General features: G+C 35.4%; 1 protein-coding gene across 3 annotated transcripts; it reads right to left on the bottom strand.

Annotated features, from left to right (window-relative positions):
* Positions 1-12,518: 12,518 nt before the first annotated feature.
* On the bottom strand, positions 12,519-24,334 carry TLR4 (toll like receptor 4). 3 transcript variants are annotated; one of them, XM_074292909.1, is made up of 4 exons: positions 24,048-24,225; positions 19,215-19,381; positions 18,265-18,361; positions 12,519-15,766 (listed from the first exon to the last, which is right to left on the bottom strand). In XM_074292909.1, the coding sequence occupies exon 4, from the start codon at positions 15,427-15,429 to the stop codon at positions 13,534-13,536; it is 1,896 nt and encodes a 631-aa protein (XP_074149010.1). In that variant the 5' UTR covers positions 15,430-15,766; positions 18,265-18,361; positions 19,215-19,381; positions 24,048-24,225; the 3' UTR covers positions 12,519-13,533. The 3 variants fall into 3 exon arrangements, with proteins under 3 accessions (XP_074149010.1, XP_074149008.1, XP_074149009.1); XM_074292908.1 differs by lacking the exon at positions 18,265-18,361 and having other exon boundaries at positions 12,970-13,104; positions 13,526-15,766; positions 24,048-24,279; XM_074292907.1 differs by lacking the exon at positions 18,265-18,361 and having other exon boundaries at positions 24,048-24,334.
* Between the last annotated feature and the right edge of the window lie 1,644 nt (positions 24,335-25,978).

The raw sequence follows: 25,978 nt of genomic DNA, 5'->3' as shown, positions 1-25,978 counted from the left end.
TGAGAAGAGACTTTATGAGCTCTTATGATCCATGTATTAAGGGCTTTTCCAGCTTTTAACTTCTGTCTCCTCATTCCCTTTAACTATCAAACAAGATGTCCTTAGGCTCCTTCCAGTCAAGTCCTTTGTCCTATATCTCATTCCAGCTATGGCATTCTATACACTAAAGTCCCTTCCAGCAGTGATATTCCATGATATAAGATCGCTCCAGGCTTTGGCTTGCTATGTCCTAAGAAATTGTCCAGCTTTAGCTTTCAACATCCAAAGGACCCTTTATGTGATAGTTCGTAAACCCTCTTCTTGCTCACATTTTATGTGCAAAGCTCCCTTTCAGCTGTGACATACTCTGCTCTAAGGTTCCTTCCATCTCTAGCCCTCTATAACTCTCATTTCTAACTGTGCATATCAGGGAGTGGATGCTGATGATTTGGGAAATGAAGTTCAAAGGCAAATATCAAGGCTTGTGGATTGCTTTCACTGTAGCAATTACCTGACACTGGCATTGAGGGAGATTTCAGTGGAGGTTATTTGAGGACAGGTCTGGCCAAGTCATTACATGCAAGTTGGAATATTGCATTTGCCTGGAAAAGGAAGAGGGGTTGGCTAGGGGTTGGCTAAGATTTAATTGTCTATTGAGTGGGTTTGTTAGTAATACAAAACAAGCTTTTCTCCTCAAAACTTGGGTTTAATATTCAACAAAGTGCTTAGCATATAAACATCTTGTCTTTTCTAAACTCCTATTGTCATTCCCAGAAATGCTTGCAGTCATTCAGACACCCGTTATTTTATAATTATAATCAAGCGTCTTAGGACAGAGTGATTTGTACCCAAAATACATTTATATTGGGAATTGTATGCTACTGAGCACAATTACAGCAGTATGTTTGGGGCCATACAATTCAAGGCTCATACAATCTAAGCCTTTTATTTCTACTTGGATAGAATGAGATTGCCAGCCTTCACTGCCTATTCTGGGTTCTTGTTTCCCCTTGTGGGTGGTTCCTTCAGAACTTAGGACAAGAACTGCATCAGCAAATTCTACTGGTGATTTCAAAAATTATGAGTTCTTTATTAAAGAGGTCAACAAAGTGACTACCAATTTGACTCAGAATGATTTTCCCTGTTCTCAAGAGACAAGGATGATGCAATTTAAAGACAAAGTCTAAAGAAAAATGTCTATTCCAAGCTCTTTGATGACCTCGCTTAGCCTCTCTGAGACTCACTTTCCACACAAGTAAAATAAAATGGGTCAGATTAGATCGTTTTGAAGGCCCTTTCCAGAAGTCATGGAGTATCATTTTATTACTCAGCTTCAGTGGCTTCCTTTATTCAATCATTAATTTACATCTTTATCCAGGAGGTATGGATCCCCATTTTTCTATGTTTATTCTAATAAACAAGGAATATTCTCATATAGACATTTGACTCTAAGTATGGAGTTATAATCAAAGCCTTAGAAGACTAAATTATCTATAGCCTTGGTTCTTCTTGTCAAGGGGCTCTTGAAATTCAATTTAGCTTTCTATATCCAAGGATTCTTCACATTATAGTTCCTAAATATATTTCCTACATGCATTTTATGTTCAAAGTTCCCTTTCTGGTATGACATAGTATGCATAAGGTTCCTTCCAGACCTAACCTTCTATAACTTGCATTGTTAACAATGCATATCAGGTAGTGGATGCTGATAATTCAGGAAATGAAGTTCAAAGGTAAAATATCAAGGCGTGCAGATTGCTTTTGCTGTAGCAATTACCTGACACTGGCATTGAGGGATATTTCAGTGGGAACATTTCAGTATTTGTATCTGAGGTCCTGTGTTAAAACCACATGAAGCTCTGGGATCCACAGTGAGATTTGGATAGCATTTGGGGCTGAAATAAAGAAATCTAATATATCCGATTTAATGACAATAAGCATGAGTAGAATAAGGAAACAAAAAAAAGTAGCAAAATATTCAGTCAATGTAAACTAAGAAAGCTTTTTACTTCCTTATCGTTCTGACATCTGTGTGGGCTCAGAATTCTTCCAACAGCCCTTCCTGCCTTCAACAACTTCAGATTGCCTTGCTTTGTCACTGCTGTTTGTTATTTCATGTTAACCCTCTTTATAAATCCAGAGCTCTATAAATTGGAAATTTTGACAGCCTCTGAAACTTGCCCAAACTCTCTCCCTTCCATACCTTTTCTCATCCATTTTCCATTGCTAGAACTCCCTCACTCATGTGCACATAATAATACTATCTCAGAGTTGAAAAGGACATCAAGATTATCTACTCCAAAATAATTCTTCTAAGAAATCCCTTCTAAAACATACCCAATTTGACATCTGCCTTTTACTTGGATAATTATTTCTAAAGAATCCACTATATATCAAGTTGGCCCATTCATTTTTGTTACCTTTAATTGTTTTGGAATTTTTGCATATACATATATTATTTTTTTCTGAAATGTGCCTCCTTGCAACTTGTACTCTTGATGAGAATTAGGTAAGGGGTAACTCCTTTTGGTTCAGTGCAAGGATAATAGTTAAATGCAATCTAGTAGTTAAGCAGAATCCCTTGTAAAGGAATTTACAGGCCCGAAAACCTAGATTGATTTAAAAAAGGTTTATTGTAGGGGATTGGAAGTAAGGGTAAAGGTAGAAAGACACCAGGGCCAGAGCTGGCGCCAGGCAGACAGGAACCCTTGGCATGACTGATGTAAGAATGCCATGTTTGGGCTCCTGCAAAGAGTGGGCTCCAGGGTTCCCCTTTTTATAATCTTGAAGGTGGATGGAGTCCCAGGCTCTGGCTGGTTTGGGCCAGGGTTAGCATTGAATAGAATTCAATGGTTTTTTTAGATAAGGAAGAGTGCTTTTGACCAGTATTTGTGAATCAAAGGTGCTAGCTTCTTCAGCCATTTTGGGGGGAGGGGTTGGGAATCAGAAAGGAATCTTAAAGGGACCTCAACCCACATCACTCTTACATATATTTCTGCCCTCTGGGACCAAAAAGAACAAATCTAATTTTTTTTTTTACCTCTTAGCTCTTCAAATATTTGAAAATAGTTAAATAGCTTTCTCTATCCCACTTTCCTTCTTCAACAGAATAAATGTGTCTAGTTCCTTTGTTTTTTGATGTCCATTCATTTTAGTTGTGTCCTTCTCTACTGACCCCATTTTGAAATTTTCTTGGCAAATATATTGGAGTTGTTTACAATTTCCTTTTCCATTTCATTTTGCAAATGAAGAAACTAGGGCAAACATGCTTAAATGACTTGCCCAAGGTCATACTGTGAATAAATTCCCAGGGCCAGATTTGAACTCACAAAGATAAGTCTGCCTAACTCCAGACCTAGCATTTTATCCACTGCACCATCTAGCTGCAGTACATTTAAGTAATCATCAAATGGCATGATTTGGGGTCTATTCACCATCCTAGGTAATTTCCTTTGGACATCTTCCAATTAATTAATATTCTTTCTTAAATATGTGGAGATGTGAACATAAAACTCTGGATATGGCATGAGTCATAGTAGGGTTATCAACTCCCAGCACACAATTCCATTCTAGACTAACATTTTGTAAACTTTATTGACAACCATATCGCACTGTTGATGAATATTGAGTTTGAAGTCCATTATCTACCAATGCTCCATATTAGACTCATAAATATATTTTTTGAATCCAAGAGTATATTTACTCTTATTAATCATCATCTTAGTGCATGAAAATTGGTCTAGTCTGTCAAGATCTTTTTAGTGCGTTAACTAATTCTCCTATCTTCTTATCATTTTCAAATTTGATAAACATGCCATCTGTTCCTTCACCAAAATCACTAATAAAAATACCAACCAACAAATTATTTTGCAATAGAATCTTCCTTCCATATTTACATTCAATACTTAATTAAATTAAATACTATGTTGAGGGGGTTCCAATCATTGAACCAGTTTTGAATGCTCTGTATTGTGCCAAAGAATAATATAAGCAAATCTATCAAGTGCTTTCTTAAAATCTTGAAGAAAACAAAAATCTATTTCATCCTCTTTTTGTATTCTATTTTTTAAAGTTTGTGTTAAGTATTAGCTTTCAGAGTTTAAGTGGTAGTTGTGATTTCTAATTTTCATCCTTGCATTAGGATATCAGATTCAACTTATTTGTTGCCATTACTCTGAATATATGTGCATAGGTAGCTGAGGCCATAGATTTATTGCTGGGTCCTTTCTTGGATATTGCCTCTTGAATTTCTAATCATTGATATTCTTATTTTCTTTCTATATTGGAACTTTCTATGGCATCTAACTTAATGTAAGCAGGGTTTTTTTGTGTTTGTTTTTGTTGTTGTTTTTTGCTTTCCCCTTCATTTTCAGCTTAAAATAGATTAAATTTTTAAGCTGGAAATAAATTATTGTTAGTTGTATAGGTTACATCCTTGATCAATAGTACCTCATTCCTCTGTTTTAAGTCATGGTTCAGAAATCTAAATCCCATTTCTAGATAGTCTTCTCAACCAACTATTCATTTTCCAATACTGTTGTTTCTGTAGCTCATCTTTGACAACAACGACTGAAACATCATTTATGCTTTTGAGGTCTTCAATTTATTGCCCAAGACTCCATAATCCTTCGAAATGATTTCTTTACTCACATGAATCAATCAATCTAATAGCCATCAGGTCTGACAAATCTTGGGAGGTTCAAGTAGAACTCATTATCTTTTCCCTAAAGCCTTTCTCTCTTCTGAACTTTTCCTATTACTGTTAACAGCACCATCATGCTCCCAGGCCCATCTAATTTCTCATCTTCAATGTCATCTCTGACTCCATACTTTTATTTATCCAATATATCCAACTGGTAAATCTTGTGTCTATCTTCAAAAAATAGGTATATATTCCCTTTACTACATTCAGAGTCACCATTCTAGTTCAGTTCCTTGTCACTTCTTTTTTAGTCTAATTTAATAACTGTTCTCCCTGTCTCAATTTATTCCTCTCTCCAATCCATCCTTCATTCAGTTACCAAAGTAGTTTTCCTAAAGCTTAGCTCTGACCATATCACCCATTTATTCAATGAATTATTTTGGTTCTGTACTATCTTCAGCATCAAATAACAATTGAACAATTTGAAATTAAAAGTTTTTTTTTTTTTAATAATCTGGATCACTCTTCCTTTCTTCTTGCACTTTATTCCTTTCAAAATACTTAGCAATCAAACCATATTAATCTATATTCAGTTCCTTTAACAGTTCTCTCATCCTTATGCCTATCTCCCATTCCTAGAAGAAATGTTCTCCTTCCTTTTTAATTAAACTGCCACTACTGCTTGGAATGGTTTCTCTTATTATCTCTAGCTCTTAGAATCTTTGGTTTTAAGATTCATTTCAAAGTTGCATCATTTGTAGAAGGCAGTCCCTGCAACACCCTACCTACAAAGGAAGCTTTGCTTTAAGATTAGTTTTCAACTATTCTGTATGTATCCTAATTACTTATTTCTTCATGTTATCTTCTCCATTAGAATTTCAGTTCCTTGAGGGCAAATATGTATGTATACATATATAGATATACATATACACACACATATACATACACATATACATATCTTTACTATCCCTGCTGACTCTTTGCTTTAATTCTGCTCCTTAACTTGTCTTGCTATTATTTAATCTCCTCCCTTCTATAGATCCCTCCCTTATCTTCTTCCCTCACCCTTTCCTTCCCTGTCCACAGCCCCCTCCCTCCTTATTTCTTTATAGATTTTGGAGAGTGCTATACCTTTTGTGGTACTTACATTGTGTTGCCTATTTAACCTATTCCCAATATGAATAGGTTTTAAGAACTACAAGCCCTCCTCCTCTCTAATGCCTCGGTCTATTCTTTCTCTGCGCCTTAACTCTGTCCCAGTCTTTCTTTTGAGCTACAGTATTGTTGATGTCAATCTTAAACATATGGTACAAATTTCTCATGTTAAAAAAACATAAACAATTTGTCCATGTTGAGTTCCTTCAAATTGATATTTCCTTTGATATTGGCTATTATATGTTAAATTTTCTATTAAGATTGGGTCTGGTTGAAAAAAAGTCCTGAAAATCTGCAAGTTTGTTGAATGTACCTTTTTTATTCATTCAATATTTTCATTTTTCTGGATAGGATATTTTTGCCACAAGCCTAGTTTTTTTGATGATTCCAGGATATTTATTGTGGCTATGACTGCTATTAAGTACTGTGTATTTGATTTGTTTTTATTATCTTGTTTCTTGCAAATTTTTCTCTTTGATCTGGGGATTTTGAAATTAGGCAATAATATTCCTATGTGTTTTTCACAAAGAATTTTTTTGAGGTGGTGATTCTATTTCTACTTTCCCTTTATATTGTATCACTCCAGTACAATTTTCTTGGATTCTTTCTTGCATTATTGTGTCAAGCTTCTTTTTTTTTTTTTTTTTTGGTCACAACTTTCAGGCAGTCCAATTATTCTTATATTTTCTCTTCTTGATCTGTTCTCCAAATTTGTCATTTTTCTTATGTTTCACATTCTGTTCTATTTTTTCATTTTTTAATAATCGGTTTTGATGTTTCTTGGTCTCTCAAAGCTTCACTGGCTTCACCTTGTCCAATTCTAACTTTCAAAGAGTTATTTTTCTCTTTGAGATTCAGTATATTTTCTATTTCTTAACTTTTTTGTCATAATCTTATTTTTCTTGGATGGTTTTTATTTTTTTAATTTTAATTTTTCCTCAATGACTCTCATTTGATTTTTAGATTCTTTTTCAAGTTCTATAAATTCTCTCTAGGCAGGAAACGACTTTACTTTACTCTTTGGGGTAGAAGTTTTTTTCTCCTTCAGTGTTCTCTGAAGATGAACCCTGGTCTTCCCTGTTTCCATAGTAAGTTTCTAGGATGGGGTTCTTTCTTCTTTGCTGGTTATTTATTTATTTATTTATTTATTTATTTATTTTTACAAAAGGTGAGCACCTCTAATCCTGGGGTGGGGGATGGTGCCTCTAGCTTCCCTTCCGCTCTCTCCTCTGACCTGGGACCAAAAATTAAAGAGCTTCACCCTCCCACAAGTGCCTTCCACCAGCAGTGTCCCTGCCCCACTGTCTCTGCACTCCCAGAGTACTGGCTCCTTTCCGCAAGGGTAAGTGTCTGAAGCACAGCTGAGCCTAATGTTCCTAATCAGCTGAGGTTCCCACGCACGGTCTTCCCAAGATTCAGACCAGGACACCACAAGCAATCCAGAAAATTTCTGTGGTTCCTGCTGAGTCTCCAGCCGCACCCAGCATACCTCATGGTGACACTGAAGAGCTTGATATTTACCGATTTGTTTTGCCATCTTCCCAGAATCCTCCTTCATTTTCTTTTCTATGTTAATTTTTTCCACCTTCTACCTGCTAAATATAGATTGTGATTTGCCTTTGTTTTCTTCATATTTTTTCTACCCCTTTCCCCCCATCTTTGCTTCTACTTTTTCTTACTTTAACTTCTTTCATCTCCTTCTATTTTTCTTCCTTCTCTTCCTCTCTTCCCCTCCCTTTAAGCCTTCACCTCCTCCTTTTTCTTCCTCTTTCTTTTTCTTCTGCTTCTTCTCTTTCTCTATCTCTGTGTCTGTCTGTCTGTCTGTCTCCTTCTTTCCTTTATTTTCCCTGATAACATGAAAATATAGATTCTGAACTTTTAATTCAGATAACAGTTTCTTGATCTTTGTAGAAAAATAAACTTTGATCATCAGCACTAGTCATTCTGAAATGGGCTTGAATTTGACCTTTGCTTAAAGTGGCAATTTCAATCCTTTTTCATTCTTGCTATAAATCTTTAGGGTCAACTCAAATGAGAAACTGCTTACTTTGACAAACTCAGCAGTAATCTTTTGCCTGTTATATTCCTCCCTTCCTTTAAATCTCAAATCAAATGTCATCTATTCTAAGAAATCATCTTGAATCTTCCTGTTTACTAATGACTTTATCTCTCAAGGAAATCACTTTATTTTAAAGCTCAATGAGGCATTTTCCCTGTAACATTATGAACTTAAAATGTCTTTGGTGTTGTGTACTTCCAAGATTGTAAGATCCTTGAGGTCAGAGACTGCACCTTATCTAAATGCTATTCCTAATTTAGTGCTGTTCCACACTGAAATTCTTTTCTTTTACTTTTTTTTTTTTTTTTTTTTTTTTTTTTGTCATGGATGGGAAATACAGTCATAGTTGGCATGTGAAAAAAGTGTTGGTCCCATGTATTTCCTTTTTCTTAAATGCTTTGCATAAAAGCATACCCACATATTTATATGGATGAACAAATCATTTGATATCTATATTTATATCACTATCAATATCCATCACCACACATTTACATGCATGGATTTACATATTTTTAAACATATATAATATATATGTCTCATTGAGCTTTGGGCTACTTTTATTATTCTTAACCTCAGAAGCTTCAGAGATGTGGTAATTATTAGCTCAGCTATGAATTCATGGTCATATGACTGACATTAACCTCTGTGTCATTTATTCTTCCTCAAAATTCCCACTCCTTCCTAAAAAGATCTTAGCAAAACTTACCAACAGGAAACTGAAACATGAGCTATTCACTCTTAAAATATTTCATAATAAAGGATGTGGAAAGGGAAGTTCACGTCCTCTGATTGCATATTATATTTACAAAAGAAGAGGTTAACCTATTACTCATTGGTTCTCAAACATTGCTGAAACTGTAGATACTGTGTTCCATTTTCTCATAAGATAAATAGCAGCTTCTTCCTTAGAGGGGTCAGTTCTCTCTTCTTCAAAAAATGCCTTTCAACTGTTGCTTAGCCTCAAATTTTGACATATTATATTTAAGATATACTTTAGCATGCTTAACATATATGAGACTGCCTGTCCTCTAGGTGAGGGAGTGGAGGGAAGGAAGGGAAAAGTTGGAGCAGGAATGATTGCAAGGGTTAATGTTGAAAAATTACCCATGCATACGTTATGCCAATAAAAAGCTATAATAAAAAATAAATAAAAATTAAAATAATTAAATAAATAGTATTGGGAGAGAAAAATCAAAACAAAAGGAAAAAAAAAATCATGAGAGAAAAAAATACAAAAGATAAAGAAAAACAAAGGAAAAATACAGAAGAAAAAGGAGAAAAATATGAACATAATATGTTTTGATTTACATTCAATTCCTTAGTTTTTGTTTTTGTTTTTTTGTTTTTTTTCTGGATGCAGACAGCATTTTCTATCTAAAGTTATTAGGATTGCCTTGGAACACTGAACTGCTAAGAAGAACCAAGTCTTTCATAGTTGATTTTCACACGTTCTTGCTGTTATTGTGTACAATATATTCCTAATTCTGCTTGTTTCACACCGCATTTGTTCACGTAAAACACCCCAGGTCTTTCTAAAATCAGCTTTTTCATCATTTTTATAGAACAATAATATTTCATATTTCATTATTTTCATATACCACAACTTGTTCAGCCGTTCCCCACTTGACAGATATAAAGGAACTATCAATGTTATAAAAAGTAATTTGAGTTCACAACTTTAGACATTCTTAACTCTTTTTTTTTTTTTTTTTTTTTAAAGGCAATTGGGGTTAAGTGACTTAACCAGCAACACAGCTAGTTAGTTTTAAGTGTCTGAGGCTGTATTATCCTGACTTCAAAATATATGCCCTATCCACTGTGTCACCTAGCTGCACCAGGTGCCATACATTTCGAGTTTAATCTTCATTCTGTGTGATAAATACATTTTTAAAACAGTCAATCATACAATAAATCAAGCCCTAATTTGTAGCAATTGTGAATTTCTGAGGTTTAAATACTCTCTCTCTCTCTCTCTCTCTGTCTCTCTCTCTCTCTGTCTCTCTGTCTCTCTCTCTGTCTCTCTCTCTCTGTCTCTCTCTCTCTCTCTCTCTGTCTCTCTGTCTCTCTCTGTCTCTCTCTCTCTGTCTCTCTCTCTCTCTCTCTCTCTCTCTCTCTCTCTCTCTCTCTCTCTCTCTCTCTGTGTCTCCCTGTCTGTGTCTCTCCCTCCTTCCCCCTCTCTCTGTGTCTCCCCTTTTTCTGTCTCTGCTCTCTTTCTGACTCTGTCTCTCTCTAACTCTCCTTCTCTCACACCCTCCCTTTTTCTCGCTCCTTCCCTTTTTCTCATCCTCCCCCACTCTCGGTGTCCCTCTCTCTTTCTCTCTTTCTCCCTCTCTCTGTCTCTCTGTCTGCTTCCCTCTCTCTCTGTCTCTCTGTCTCCCTGTCTATCTGTATCTCTCCCTCCTTCCCCCTCTCTCTGTGTCCCTCCCTTTTTCTGTCTCTGCTTTCTTTCTGACTCTGTCTCTCTCTAACTCTCCTTCTCTCTCACCCTCCCTTTCTCTCTCCCCTTCCCTCTTTCTCCTCCTCCCCCACTCTCTGTGTCCCTCCCTCTTTCTGTCTGTCTCTGCTTTCTCTCTCTTTCTTTCTCTGTGTCTCTGTCTTTCTTTCCCTCTCTCTGTTTGTCTCTCTCCTATCCCTCTCTCTTTGTATCTTTGTCTCTTTCTCTCCTCTCCCTCTGTCTCTCTGTCTTTCTATCTTTCTTTCTCCCTCTCCCCCCTCTCCTTTTCCCTCTCTGTATCACACACAGACACACACATTCACAGACACACACACACACACACACACACACACACACACACACACACACACACACACACTCACACACACACCCCTAACTCTTCTCTAGAAGCCATTTAGATCTGTCTTCAAGCTGTCCCTATTCCAAGGTGTCTGTCAGTAGATTTCAGGATTCAGGATGGCAGAGTGTAAGCATCCATCTAGATTAACTACCAAAATCCCCCTTCAAATAATTTTCAAATAATGCTTCCATTAACATTTTCAAGTGGCATGGCAGAAACTAGGCATGGACCCACATTTAACACTACATACTAAGATAACATCAAAATGGGTCCAAGATTTAGGCATAAAGAACGAAATCATAAATAAATTGGAGGAACATAGGATAATTTACCTCTCAGACTTGTGGAGGAGGAAGGAATTTGTGTCCAAGGGAGAACTAGAGACCATTATTGATCACAAAATAGAAAATTTTGATTACACCAAATTAAAAAGTTTCTACACAAACAAAACTAATGCAAACAAGATTAGAAGGGAAGTAATAAATTGGGAAAACATTTTTAACAGGTAAAGGTTCTGATAAAGGCCTCATCTCCAAAATATACAGAGAATTGACTTTAATTTATAAGAAATCAAGCCATTCCCCAATTGATAAATGGTCAAAGGATATAAACAGACAATTTTCATATGATGAAATTAAAATTTCATATGATGAAATTTCCACTCATATGAAAGAGTGTTCCAAATCACTATTGATCAGAGAAATGCAAATTAAGACAACTCTGAGATATCATTACACACCTGTCAGATTGGCTAAGATGACAAGAATAAATAATGATGAATGTTGGAGGGGCTGTGGGAAAACTGGGACACTGATGCATTGTTGGTGGAGTTGTGAAAGAATCCAACCATTCTGGAGAGCAATCTGGAATTATGCCCAAAAAGTTATCAAAATGTGCATACCCTTTGACCCAGCAGTGCTATACTGGGCTTATATCCCAAGGAAATACTAAAAAAGGGAAAGGGACCTGTATGTGCCAAAATGTTTGTGGCAGCCCTTTTTGTAGTGGCTAGAAACTGGAAAATGAATGGATTCCATCAATTGGAAAATAGTTGGACAAATTATGGTATATGAATGTTATGGAATATTATTGTTCTGTAAGAAATGACCAGCAGGAGGAATACAGAAAGGCGTGGAGAGACTTACATCAACTGATGCTGAGTGAAACGAGTAGAACTAGGAGATCATTATACACTTCAACAATGATACTGTATGAGGATGTATTCTGATGGAAGTGGATATTTACAACATAGAGAAGAGCTAATCTAATTCCAATTGATCAATGATGGACAGAATCAGCTATATCCAGAAAAGGAACACTGGGAAATTAGTGTAAACTGTGAGCATTGTTTTTTGTTTTGTTTTGTTTTGTTTTGTTTTTCTTCCCAGATTATTTTTACCTTCCAAATACAATCCTTCCTTTGCAACAACAACAACAACAAAATTCAGTTCTGCATGTATATATTGTACCTAGGATATACTATAAGATATTTAATATGTATGGGAATGCCTGCCATGTAGGGGAGGGGGTGGAGTGAAGGAGGGGAAAAATTCGGAACAGAAGGGAATACAAGGGATAATGTTGTTAAAAAAAATTACCTATGCATATGTACTGTCAAAAAAAAGTTATAATTATAAAAATTAATAAAAAAATGCAGTCTTAGAAAAAGAAAAAGCAAACAAAACCAAAACTAGAATTTGCCTAATGCTAAAAGAGTTACAAAATTCATTGAAGGAAAGAAAAAGAACTCCTTAAAAAGTAGAATTGACCAAATGAAAAAAGGTACAAAAATTCCCTGCAGAAAATAATTCCTTAAAAAATCGAATTAAGCAACTGGAAGCTAATGATTCAATAAGACCTCAATAAAAATATAAAAGAAAAACAAAGATTGAAAAACTAAAAAGTATTTTAATATCTCATTGGAAAAACAACTGATCTGAAAAATAGTTAGAAAAGAGTTAATTTAAGAATTGATTAATTTTTTGTCTTTTTTCATTACTAGATTGAGTCCATCACTATCTTGCCAAGTGATCTTTAGAATCTTCTTAAGACAATTACAATAGAAGCAATTCGATTTCTTGGCATGGCACTTATAGACTTCCCAGGTCTCAAAGGCATACAACAATGAGCTGAACACAATGGTTCTGTAGACCTTCAGTCTGGTAGGCAGCCTAATATTGCTCCTCTTTCACATGTGCCTTCAAGCCTCTCAAATACTTAGCTAGCTCCAACAATGTGTGTGTCAACCACATCATTTATAGGTATATCCCTGGAAAGTATACTGCACAGGTAAGTGAATTGATCCACAGAATTCGAAATTTCTCCATTTGCTATAATCTATGGTTCCACACATGGATGATGCAGTGATGCAGTCCTGGCTGGTAGAGATGAAGCAGTACTGGCTCTTGGTGTTATTTATTAGGCCAAAATACACAAACATCAGAGAGCTGATCCATATTTTGTTGTATCGCAGCCTCAGAAGACAAGAGAAGATAAAATTTAAGAATTAGTTGAATACCTGAAAATCAATATCATCTAATAATAAATCACCGAAATCACATTTTAAGAGATCATCAAGGAAAACTGCCTTGATAGCTTAGATCCAAAGTGTAAAATAAAAATTCAAAAATATCTACCTTTTGCCTTGTGAAAGAAATCCCCCCCAAAAAAAATTCCCGAGAATCTTATAACCAAATTCCGGAGCTCCCTTGTCAAAGAGAAAATACTTCAAGTAATCAGAATAAAACAATTCAAATAGTTGCAAAATGAAAGTATCAGACTACATAGTGTCCATTGTCCTTTCCAGTGTCACACTGAAAGAAATAGATAATTTATGGAAAAGAGAATGACTTTAAACTTCTTTCTTCTTCCAGCTATAAGCATAACTCTGGCTACCTGGTCTCCTATTCAGCTGCTTCTTTATGCTTCTTTGTTCTGCCATCTAACAATGCTTTTCTCAGCCGTCTCCAAAACACATGTCTACCCAGGTTAGTGTCCTCCCATTCCAGATAGGTGTTTCGACGAAGCAGTCTGTAGAGTTCCACCTGTTGTCGCAGTAGTGACTTCTCCACTTTCTGTAGCATGATGAAAATGATACCTGCCTGACTGCTCAGGAACTGCCATGTCTGAGCAATTTCATACTCAAACTTGCACCAACGGCTCTGGATAAAGTGCTTGGAGATCACAACAATGACCTTCCGACTCTTATGGAAACCTTCCTGAATAATGTTGGCAGCAATAGCCACACCAGGGATAAAGTCTCGGTAGTGGAGGCAGAGTTGGAATGAAGGAACACCCTCTTCTAGGTTTTTCACCAATTCCTTCCTCACCCATTCCTCATCTTGACTAGAATAGATCACAAAAGCATCATAAGTGCTTTCCTCTCCAACATTTTTTTTGCAACCAGCAAGCAGCATCAGATGGAAATAGAACTTATAGACCAAAGCCATTGCCAAAAATACCATCATTGTTGCCAAAATAGACATAGCAATGATAGTCTTTTTCATCTGACAAGATAAATCATCAAATGATAGCACAGAGACATCTTTCATATAAGAAGGTGTCTGGCAAATCATTGGTTTAGATCTATTCAAGAGTTGTATATTCTCTTTAGCCCACTGAAAGAAGATTTGATGGTCACAGACACAATCAAAAGGATTTCCAGAAAAATCAGTAGAAACCACTGTTCCAGACAGTGACTGTAAATTCTGCCCATCCAGGGCTGTGATACTGTTGGAACTGCAGTTCAAGATTTGGAGGTTCCAAAGAGGCCTGCAAATAAGTGGATCAAAAGTCTGGAGTTTATTATGGCTAATATCCAACACCTGGAGTTGGTGGAGGGACTTCATTGTTATTTTGGGGACCTGTTCTAGGTGACAGTAGGAAATATTTAGTGTGACAAGCTGACTCAGGTTCTTGAAGATGTCTTGTAAAATGTTGCCCTGGAAAGTATTACCAGCCATTTTCAAATGTCTTAAATTGCTCAAACCTGCAAAAATATTTTCAAATTGGACTTGAGTGTTTGTGTAAGAAATATCCAGATACTGAAGATTATTGAGTGATAAAAAGATAGGGAAAGCATTATGACCTTCCAATTGGCAATGTTGAAAATCCAAAGATTCTAGGTTCTCAAGACCCATGAAGTTTTTAGTCAATTTGATTTTGGTATTATAACTCAAGTTCAAATATTTCAGTTTGGGTGTAACAAAGTTAGCATCGGAACAGCAGGACAAAACATGCAGAGCATTCTGACTGAGGTCCAGAAGCTCCAGACTGGGAAGGTCTAAATCAGACAAAGTTGTGAGATGTTTGTGGCCAGTAATTCGAAGTTCTTTAAGGGAGGGGAGAGATGTAGATGGTAAGGTAGGCAGTCTTACAAATTTGCAGTTAGTGAATACCAATGAGAACAGTTTAGGAAATACTGGTAGGTTAGTCAGCACTTCTAATGGAACTGTAACCAGATGGAGAACAGAAACATTGACTAAACATCTGAAAAATCCATAACTATCTAAAGGAAAATCAGAGGGAACAACCATCCAAAATTCATCAATGTCCACCTGACACAACCCATCTAGGGTCTTGCTCTCAAAGTTAGTCATTTGGAATTCATTTTTGTAACTTCCAAGGACCAGTTTGTTGACTTGTAAGCCAGTCATTCCCTTAATACAAGCCTCCATGATTTCCGAGCTGTGAAAATCTCCTCTCAGAGTTAGTCCAGTTAAGTGAATCCCCGTTAAGACACCTGGCTGGATATATTGAATAGGATTCTGAGAAAGGTCTAAGGTGAGATTTAGAATCATTTTTATAGGCTCTAAATCTCCATCAGAAATATTATTTATCAGATTCAAGTGAAGATCCAGATGCTGCAGGGAACTGAAACTGGCAAAATAATGGGGCAACTGGAGAGAACTGATGGAATTATGTCCTAAATATAGCTCCTGCAGGGTCACGAGATGTCCGATGGGGAAATCCTCCAGAGACACAAGATTTGTTTCTACAACAACCAGCTTCTTTAACTTTGGAAGACCATGGAAGGCTCTGAGACCCAAACTCTGGATTGGGTTTCCCGTCAGGATTAAAGTAGAGAGATTACAGAGGCCTTGATAAGTGTCATCCTCAATCTTCTGAATATCACATCTATAAGAAAGAGGGATAGAGAGATAGTTTGCATTGAGGAAAATTCCAGGACAGAATACTAACAACCCAGCTGTCCATACAGATGTGATATAACAGGTGAATGTGCCCCAGCAGAGAGCTCAAACAGGCAAATATTGCTGACATAGTATTATTAAATCAGATGCATGAGCAGACACAGTCTTATCACCCTGGCAGTACAGACAAACATACGATTATCACACCAGGCATACAGAGGTAGAAACTTCAAAAAATAACTTGAATTCTAAACAAAATTCAATGTTGCAATATCAGAAGCTGGGACATGGAATGGCTGCTGACTGATGACTTTGATCAGGAAACAAAGAAAAATGTGAGTCTTCTTATTCCATGCCACAGATACACAGCAGCAAATAAGGCTGTGAATCACTTCCATGACTATATAGATCTATAATTCAAAACAAAACAGTTTGTCCATTCAAAACTCCTGTTCAAGAAGTATGTAAGTAAAAATACAGTGGATAGAGCATTGGCCTGGAATCAGAAAAAAACCTGAGGTCAAATCCATCCTCAAATGCTTAATAGATTTGTGACCTGAGTAATTTTACTTCCCAGTACAGTGGATAGAGCATTGGACCTAGAATCAGGAAAATCTGAGTTCAAATCCATCCTCAAATGCTTAAGAGATTTGTGACCTGAGTAATTTACTTAATTTCTTTCTAATTTAAATCCTTTATCTGTAAAATGGGAACTTTCTAGGATTGTTTTAAGGATTAAATGTGTTAATATTTGTAAGGAGTCTCACAAAGCTTAAAATGCTAATTATTATCACCCGCATTCTGAATTCTAAGTTCTTTTCAATTCTGATATCTTTTGGTTTAGTCTGCCCCCTCAAATAATCTGTAACTAGTCTATGGCCTGATACTTAGCAAAATTTAAAGCCTCTTGCTTAACAAAATGGATTTATTCTCTATGATTAAGGAAGCAAAGTCAGTTGACTCAGAATACATAACAATTCAGAGCCTTTTGCTTAACAAAATAGATTTATTCTCTATGATTAAGGAAACAAACAAAGTCAGTTGAATCAGAATACATAAAAATTCAGAACTACTAAGGGAGTTTCCTAAATGAGGTAAAAGAATAGCATTGTTGATAGGTACAATTAATGACAGATAATGATAAAGTTAATAGACACTTTATAATTAAGGTGTTCTATGAGAAAAACTCAATGCCAGACCACATAAATTTCCAATGCTAAGAATCTGGGACTAATGTTATCTCTTCTATCATCTGATTTTCAAATTATCTACTGACTAAAATCAGGGAAGGTGTAGCAGTACCTATTGTGAAGGTGAGGAAGCTAATTGAGGAATGAAGGAGTTAAGGGATGAAGCTACTCATGCAGAGATATCTATTCCCCCACTTTGGCAATGGGACAATCTTATTTGCCATCAATATTCCTCAATTAAGCTCATGACCAACTAGAAGAAAGACTCTTTCACTGGAGAACTCTATCCACCTAGCCAAATTCTGTACTAACATAGCTCCCACACAGGAGATAGACACTGTTCATGACATTTTATGCCCTTCCTCTTTTTGGTTTGATTAAAGTTTATACAACTGGGGCATATAGTTTCATGAAATTACCTACAATGAAGTCCTCCCCAAGTGAATTATCTACATTCCAGGGAAATCTAACAGAATCTTCTTGATTTTTTTCTTCACTAAGTTTCTCTCTTTGCTTTCTTACTCTCATTTCTCAGTCGGATACTAACTCTCAACACTTTAGGCCCTTAACCACTTTGAACCACTGCAATTGTAACAATTAATTTCTTTCCTTCTCTCCAAGTTTTCCACTCCCTTATTCATCTTACACAAGGTAACAAAATCACTTTTGTTTTAAAATATGGATCTGATTATTGCATTTCAGAACTACATTAGCTCCCTATTGTTTTTACAGTATAAAATATTTCCTTAGATTTTTTTTTTTTCAAGGCACTTCTCCATCGGTCTCCAAATTATAAAATGGCATAGCAATAAAAGTATTTGACTCAAAGCCAACAGAAACTTTGTTTGGCATTCTATATCTGCCACCACCTTCTTTGAGCTTTCACAAACCCTATATTTCTATAGCCTTCTTTTCCCTTCTGTGTAAAATTAGGAAACAGTTAAATGATGTTTAGAGAATCAGCAGACTTGCATACACCTGGTTGCAAATTTGGCTGAAATACTTACTGATTCTATTGACAAGTCATTTAATCTTGCTAAGCATCACTTTCTTTATCTATAAAGTCAAGTCAATAATACTTGATGATTTATTATTTAAAGGGCAAAGTATAACCTTAAAGACTTGTGGGAATTCAAACTATTTCAATCTTCTCTTCTCTTGCACAAGCTCTTCACTCAAGCCCAATTTTTCCAGAAGCTTTTCATCTCACTATATTTTCATCATCTAGAAGAATTCATCTCTTTTCCTTTTACTGCCCAGTTTTAATCCTGGATCAAGACATGTCATGTAATACCTTAATCAATTTCTTCATCTGAAAAAGTGGGAAAATTTTGGTACTATTTGCATCCTGGGGTGATATCAAGAAAGTACTTGGCAAACTTTGAAGCAATCTAGAAAGATGAAAATCATATAATCATTATCATAGTATTAAAAATCTTTACTGCAAAATTATGCCTATCTTTCAATGCTCAGTTCAACAGAAAGTGATATGTTCCTACTCATACTATTTATTAGCATATTATTTTATTATACTTAATTTTCTGCATATTTTATCACCTAAGTAAAATAAAATATTCTGAGGAAAAGGAATTTCATTCATTCTTTCTGTTCCTCACAGGTCATAGAGCAGAAAACAATGTGTGGAACTTTGCAAAGTCAAGATTCAACCCTCTATTTTTTAAAACTATTTTTTGCTTTAAAAATTAAAACACCATACCTACTGTTAATCACTAATTGGGCATTGTCTTAGGCAAATCAAAACCTTTAAAAACCTTAGCTTAAAAAGGCCAAAGTCTCCCACTTCATCCAGGGTCCTCTCCAGTCGCCCTAATCCATATCTTGACACTAGATTCAGATGGCTCCAGAAGAAAAAATGATTTTGCATAATCCCTTATCTAAATCCAATTTATTTGCATGTCATGGTATCATGACATGGTATCATGACAAGAAGGAAAGAAGGAAGGAAGGAAGGAAGGAAGGAAGGAAGGAAGGAAGGAAGGAAGGAAGGAAGGAAGGAAGGAAGGAAGGAAGGAAGGAAGGAAGGAAGGAAGGAAGGAAGGAAGGAAGGAAGGAAGGAAGGAAGGGAAGGGAGAGAAGGAGGGAGAGAGACAGGGAGAGAGGGAAGGAAGGAGGGAGGGAGGGAAGGAGGGAAGAATAAGAATGCCTTGACAAATAATAGTATTTGGGAGTATCACTTCAAAGAATGGTTTCTAGAAGTGATATGAATAAATAAGGGATCATTACCTGGACAAGTCAAGTATTCTCAGTCCAGTAAATCTGGAAAAACTTCGTGAAGCCAAAGACTTCAGTGGGTTGAAGCTCAGGTCCAGCTTCTGGGTGGATGAAGGTATATCCACTGGAACTTCAGAGAAATTTCGGGCCATGCATTGGTATTCAATGTCTGGAAGAACCTGTAGCATTCACAGATAAACCACTGGTGCTTACATATAGAACAATCATGTTTATCCTGATTGCTTTCCTTATAGCCATTCAACTAAATCTGAACTGGGGAAATTAAGCTGCATGCCATTTTCTATCACCTATTACATACCCAGCTAGGGTTAGGTGGTGAGTTAAATTGATGTCTGTAAAGTTATCTTAATATTTGTAACTAGCTTATGATTGTCTTCATCTCTGCATCAAAATGGAAAGTTTTTCCCTTCATTTTTAATGAGCATTTTAAAAGCACTTTTTTTCTTAAAATCCTTAAGCAGGGAATTGTGCCTAATTTTTTTTCTTCCTTTACCAATGAAGAAACTGAAGCTCAAAGAGATCAAATGGTGTGTTCATAAGCAACTTTATAAGCAACAATACCAGGTTTCAAGCCTTGATCTTCTCTCATCAGGTTTAACAATCTTTCCACTAACCAATAATATCTCTTAAAGAGCCTGAGAAGTTTAAACTGGGAGAGAACCTTCTCCTAGAGTTCTTATCTAGTATTTGTATTGTGGCCTTACAAATCTTTTCCATTTTGAATAACCTCCATATGTCAATCATAAGGCTGTGAGGAGATAAAAGATTTAGTTCTTGCCTCTCCAGTAGAGAAGTTCTGTTACCTGAGACAAACCATTTCTTATTTTGGAGCCTCTTTTTTTTTTTTTTTTTTTTTTTTTTTTTTGCTTTGTTAATCGAGAATGGTAATATTTTAGAATAAATACCTCAAAGCATTATTTTAAATCATCATATAAATGTGAGGTGTGTGTGGTTTTTTATGGATGGTAATACTGCTACAAGTATTAATATTTATAGTAGTTGCCTACTATTTTATTTTATGGTCTAAGTTTTACAAATGAAATTCAACTATAGCATAGAGATCATGGCCTTTGACCTCTATTTTGATCAATATCCTGTAAAATGCAAAGACTTTGGCCTATGCTGGATTTTATCTAATTTCAGTTCTGATATTAACTCACTATGTGACCTTGGATGAGACACTTTCTAGGCTTCAATAATCTTTTCTATTAAGTTGAATGAAAATAAAGTAGATAATACCTAAAATATTTTTTCCATCTCTAAAATTCATGGTACTAAGATTCTGCATAGTAACATTCTAAGATCTGGGATCTGAAATGATAATTTTTATTATATGTTTAACATATATTGTGTTATTTGCCATTTAGGGGAGGGGTGGGAGAAAGGAAGGGAAAACTGGAACACAAAGTTTTGCAAGGGTTAATGTTGAAAAATTATCCATGCATATGTTTTGAAAATTAAAAAACTTTTTAAAAAAGAGATAATTTCTATAGTATAATCCAACTCCAATATTCAATATTCTATGATTTCAGTACATTCTGAAATTGAATAACTTCTCTATTGTTTAAATTTCTGAAAATATACTGTCCATAATCTGAACCATTGTCATTTGTGAGCAACTAATTAAATTATTACTCTGACCACAATTTTAATGACATTTTCATTTCTGGGGGTCTATGTTATATTTCCTCCTTCTTTGAGCCAGATCAACCTGAACTTTTCTAAAAAGCATAGAAATGGAATAATGAAGATAGCAATGGATTCTAGAAACAGAGGATTTAGATCTGAGGCCTTGTGCTTCTCCTTGATAATCAGGTGACCTTCAGCTCTGAGCCTGAGTTTCCCAAATATCAAATGAAGACAATTCTATTTCCCCTATAATAGTAACATTATTTACTTTTCAAGGTTGATAAGATTATATGAAATATTATATGCAAATAAAACAGAAAGCAATGAAGTAATTTTTTTATTGTCATATACTTTTGTTGTTATTATTAAAAGGCAACAATCTCTCCTAGATAGTAGGCAACAATGTTGGAGGAATCAAAGAGAATTGCTTGTTTTCCTTTCTTAGAAAATCAGAGAGGGGTCTTCAGGGAAACTGAAAAGGTTTTGGAAGAAGAGCAGGATAGTAGAAAAAGTTCTTCATTTGGAGGCTGAGAACCTAAGTTCAAATCCTAGTTTACCACTTACTATCTCCATGATCTATAAAAGTCAGTTTCTTCCATTGTAAAATGAAGGAAGCAGGATTATATTATATTCTAAAGTCATTCCTTTGAGTTAGTGGTTTTTTTTTTTTTTCTTTTCATTTTTTTTAAGCTATAGTACTTAGGAGAAACAAATCTAAGCAAAGTAGCAGTGGGATTCTTCAGTGGGCACAAAGTCAGATGACCCAAGTTTGAATCCCAATTCAATTGATTACCCCTGATTTGGAGGCAAGTTACTTCTACTGATTGAGTCTATTTTTACTATCTGTAAAATGGGAATAATAATATTTACCCTAGATGTACCCTACTTTACACTTAAATTATAAAGGATAGTTTTGGGACATGTATAAAGCACAATAAAACATTAGTGCATTAAGTGAATTTAAGTTGTTATTTTTTATCAATTGAACTAATATTTTGCCATAAAATGTATGATTTTTATACTATATAATGCATTTTTGAGGGGAAAAAAAAGGACTTATAGTTTTATTTATTTTAAAAGCAACATTGTTTCCATGGGAACCCATATCCATTATATAGACTATATCAATGGGAGAGTTCGAATAAAATCATAGATTTTGTTTTAAAAAACTTTCCATAAGCATAATCATTGAACAGCCTAAACTATATCTGCACCCCAAAGCGGGCAGTTAGGATATACGATGAAAGAACTACATGGGGTGTCTTTACTTTTATGACCCTAGAAATAGAACCAGTTTCTAGTGAACAAACCTCAGAAATTAAATGTGATCTGCATATAAATTTGTTCTATAGTAAGAGACAAAACAATTCTATGAGTCCTGTTCTGTTTTTTGAAAAATTCTTCATTTGTATATTTTGCCTAATGGATTTCCAGCTTTTAGAATGTAAAATAGTGAGAGTCTAGTAATATTTTTCTTTTTACTTGTCTTTTTTTGGCCCTTAAGTTCAGGAAAGAAAAAAATAATCTATGACCAGATGCATATGCTATGCCCTTAGTATTCTTGGCTCCCAGGTTCCAGTGAAAACTCCTTAGTTGGAATCTACAGTTTCCTGGTGAGAAATCACCATAGTGATAGCCTTGAAAAAGGCCAAGAAAATCCCCAGAATGTCAGGCACTGCCTTTTATGATCTCTTGTGCCTATGTTTCCCTCCTGTTTTTTTTTTTTTTTTAAACCTTTTTCTTGTAGAAACCCAAATGACCCACTACAGGGAGAAAGTCCAAATATTACATGGGCAACCATATTAGCTTTCATTCAGAAATGACAGAAACTTGAATGCTCTAAGAAAATATTTCAATTAGTCTTCTTATCTGATACTTGAAAACTAGCAATTTGGTGGAGGGGAAGGAGAGAGGAAAAAGAATTTCAGCAGAAAGAATTGGCATCTGGGCAACATTTTTAAAAAATTTTATCATCTCTATTTTCTGCTTGAAAACTCTATAAAGTTTTGAAAAGTTTGTTATCCTTCCTAAGATAGCCAGTCTATAAAAGAAAAGATGGTCTCTAAGATTTCTTCTATTTTTAACCCAATATGTTCTGAGATTCTTTCCAGCTCTGACACTTTATATTCACAGATCCCTTCCCTAAATTTCCCTAAAAAATGAGTACAATATTCCATTTTCCTAAGGCCTCTTTCAGCTTTAATATGAAATGACTCTGGGTATCTATGTACGTGTGACAGTGTGGTGAGTCATGGGGAGCACAGCACCAGGACACAGCACCACTCCTTGAAATTGGAATGTAGTCTTGGTAGATTACAAAGCAATCTATTAAACCAGTAGACAGAAAATAAAAGTAAACATCTTATAAAAGAAATTACTTTGCCAAACCAGCTCCCAGGTGTTTATTTTACACAAAATGATTATTGTATCTACTTAAATGTCTTATGTTTCAACTAGTTGCTTTATGTATAAATTACAGATGGCAAAAGAATTACAGTTTGAATCTGGGCTTTACTTCATATAGTCTATTTAATCTTGCAGCAGTGATCATGAAAGAACCTCTTGGTATTGATAAAAATATATTTAAGTCAAGTTTTTTTTTTTTTTTTTTAAGACAACTTAAATAGAAATCCTAATTTAAAAGAGCAAACTACTAGAAAAAAAAAAAATAAATAAAAGTATGACAGAACTCTGAAGACAACTTTCCTACAACTCCTGAGAGTTTCTACTAAGATTACTGTGGGGCTGAAGGTTCATCGGTAAGACAAAGTCTGAGTTGCTGAGTTTTAACACCCTGGCTATCAGCCCCACCAACAAGGGTTAAGATTTTCTTTCTGCTTCTGTATGTTTGTGGCATTGTGAAGTTCCTAGTGTTTGGGTTTGTTTTTTTTTTTAAAGTAAACTAGATCAAAGTTCATAGAATCTTAGCACTTTAGCTAGAGAAGGAAGTTTAGCACATAGTATGTTAAAGTTTAAAAAGAGCTTAGAGATCTTATAGTCTAAATCCTGCATCTCACAGTTGAGGAAATTTTGGTTTAAAGAGAAAAGGTTATTGAGCTCAATGTCAAACACCTGCTTAGTGCCCACGCTGGAAAGTTTTAAACAGTTATTTTTTTTCCTAAGATGACGCAATAGAGAAGCCCCAAGAAAGGAGGCAGGATAACTCACAACAGTACAGAATCCTCAAGCACCTACCTCTAGGCAGGAATGACAACTCCCCGGATCCAGACAGGAAAAGAAAGTCGTGGTTATAATCAGAGCCAAGGCTATCCAGCGGACCATCCTGGCATTTTCTTGGGGCAGAGGCAACAATGTGAACACATGGCAACATAAATCCTCTTGATTAGGTCCCACTCTTAAAACACAGAGCTTTCTGCCCCAGAATAGGTGCCCCACTGCAGTGCATATGCAAACTGGAGCATGGTAAGGAGTAGAGAGGAAGTGAGAGTCACCACATTAGCATTTTGGGACATTGTTTCTCAAATATCTATCTTCATTGGGACCAAGAGGAAGTTAGAGGCAGATTTTTTTTTTTTTTTTAAGTGTTCTTTGCAGTGTTTGAGACAGCTTTAAGAGTAAACTGGCTCTAATCCCAGGAAGTTATTTGACATTTTTTTTTTTATCTGGGAAAATACAACAGAACATTCTTGGGAGCCACTGGCTATTGTGAGCCCAGTTCAGGCTTATTGTTGCTGTTCAATCATTCAGTCAGGCATGTCCAACTTTATATTTTCTTGGCAAAAATACAAAAATGATTTGCATTTCCTTTTCCAGTATGCCTTGGTTTTATAGGCAGGGAACCAAAGCAAATAGGGGTTAAGTGACTTGCCCAAATTCACAGAGTTAATAAATGTCTAAGATTGAATTTGAATTCAGATCTTCCTGACTCCAAGCCTAGTGCTTCATGTACTGCATCACCTAGCTGCAGTAGTTCATAATTACTAGTAATAGAATGATGATAATCATGGATGACAACAATAGTAATCAAGTTGACTCAATCATTCAGCTGATAATTCGGTTGGATAATCCATAATCTGGTGTCCCTCTTCCTCTACCTGATATTAAATCAACTTATTCTAAGGGACAGGGAAATGGGAATAAACTTCTATTTCCTCTGGTAATTATTCATGGGGAAGAAAACTTTGGTTTCTTCATCATTAAAATGAAAGGAGGATTGCCTAAATAATCCCTGAGTTCCTTTTTAGCTCTAACATATGCTTTTTATGTCAATGTCCCACATATCTTAAAATTCCTTTAAGTTTTAACATTTTATATCTTAGATCCCTTCTACCCCCTTCTTTTTAATTTTTTTTCTATCTCCTTCTTTCTATGCTCTCTCATTTTATGCCTTTAGGTTCCTCCCAGATCTAATGTTCTATGTCTAAATATTTTGTATTCTTATAAGAAGATTCATGACTAAAATCCAAGTCATGGTTTTAAACTTTAATATCTAGTGTTTTCTATTCTAATCAATAAACACTAGTTTGTAAGCTCTTAAAAGGAAAGAAGAAATCAATTCAAACTTAATGAATAAATGAATGAAAGAATGAAGAAAAATGGAATTTTCACCTTCTCAGCAAAAACAAAAACAAAACAAACAAAAAAGCAAATCTTAACAAGTACTTAAGCCTTGCCAACCTCAAAATAGATGAACAGAATACAAGCTACCATGAAATTACATTAAAGTAGTTACAAACCAACAGCATGTTTAAAGATAAGGATTAAACACCTCTCAGATTGGCTAAGATGACAGGAAAAGAAAATGATAAATATTGAAGGGGATGTGGAAAAATTGGGACACTAATATATTGTTGGTAGAGTTGTGAAGTGATCCATCTAAAGGGCTATCAAACTGTGTATACCCTTTGATCCAGCAGTGTCTCTACTGAGTCTGTGTCTCAAAGAGATCAGAAAAGGGAAAAGGATTCACAAGTACAAAAATATTTGTAGCAGCCCCCTTCATAGTGGTAAGGGATTGGAAACTGAATGGATGCCCATCATATGAGGAATGGCTACATAAGTTATGGTATAGGAATGCTATGGAATATTATTTTTCTATAAGAAGTGATCACAGGATGATTTCAGAGAGGTCTGGAGAGACTTAAATGAAATGATAAGTGAAATGA

Source organism: Sminthopsis crassicaudata, chromosome 2 (assembly GCF_048593235.1).
Source record: "Sminthopsis crassicaudata isolate SCR6 chromosome 2, ASM4859323v1, whole genome shotgun sequence".
Lineage (NCBI taxonomy): Eukaryota > Metazoa > Chordata > Mammalia > Dasyuromorphia > Dasyuridae > Sminthopsis > Sminthopsis crassicaudata.
The sequence above is the reverse complement of the archived record's forward strand: the minus strand, read 5'-3'. Positions and strand labels throughout refer to the sequence as shown.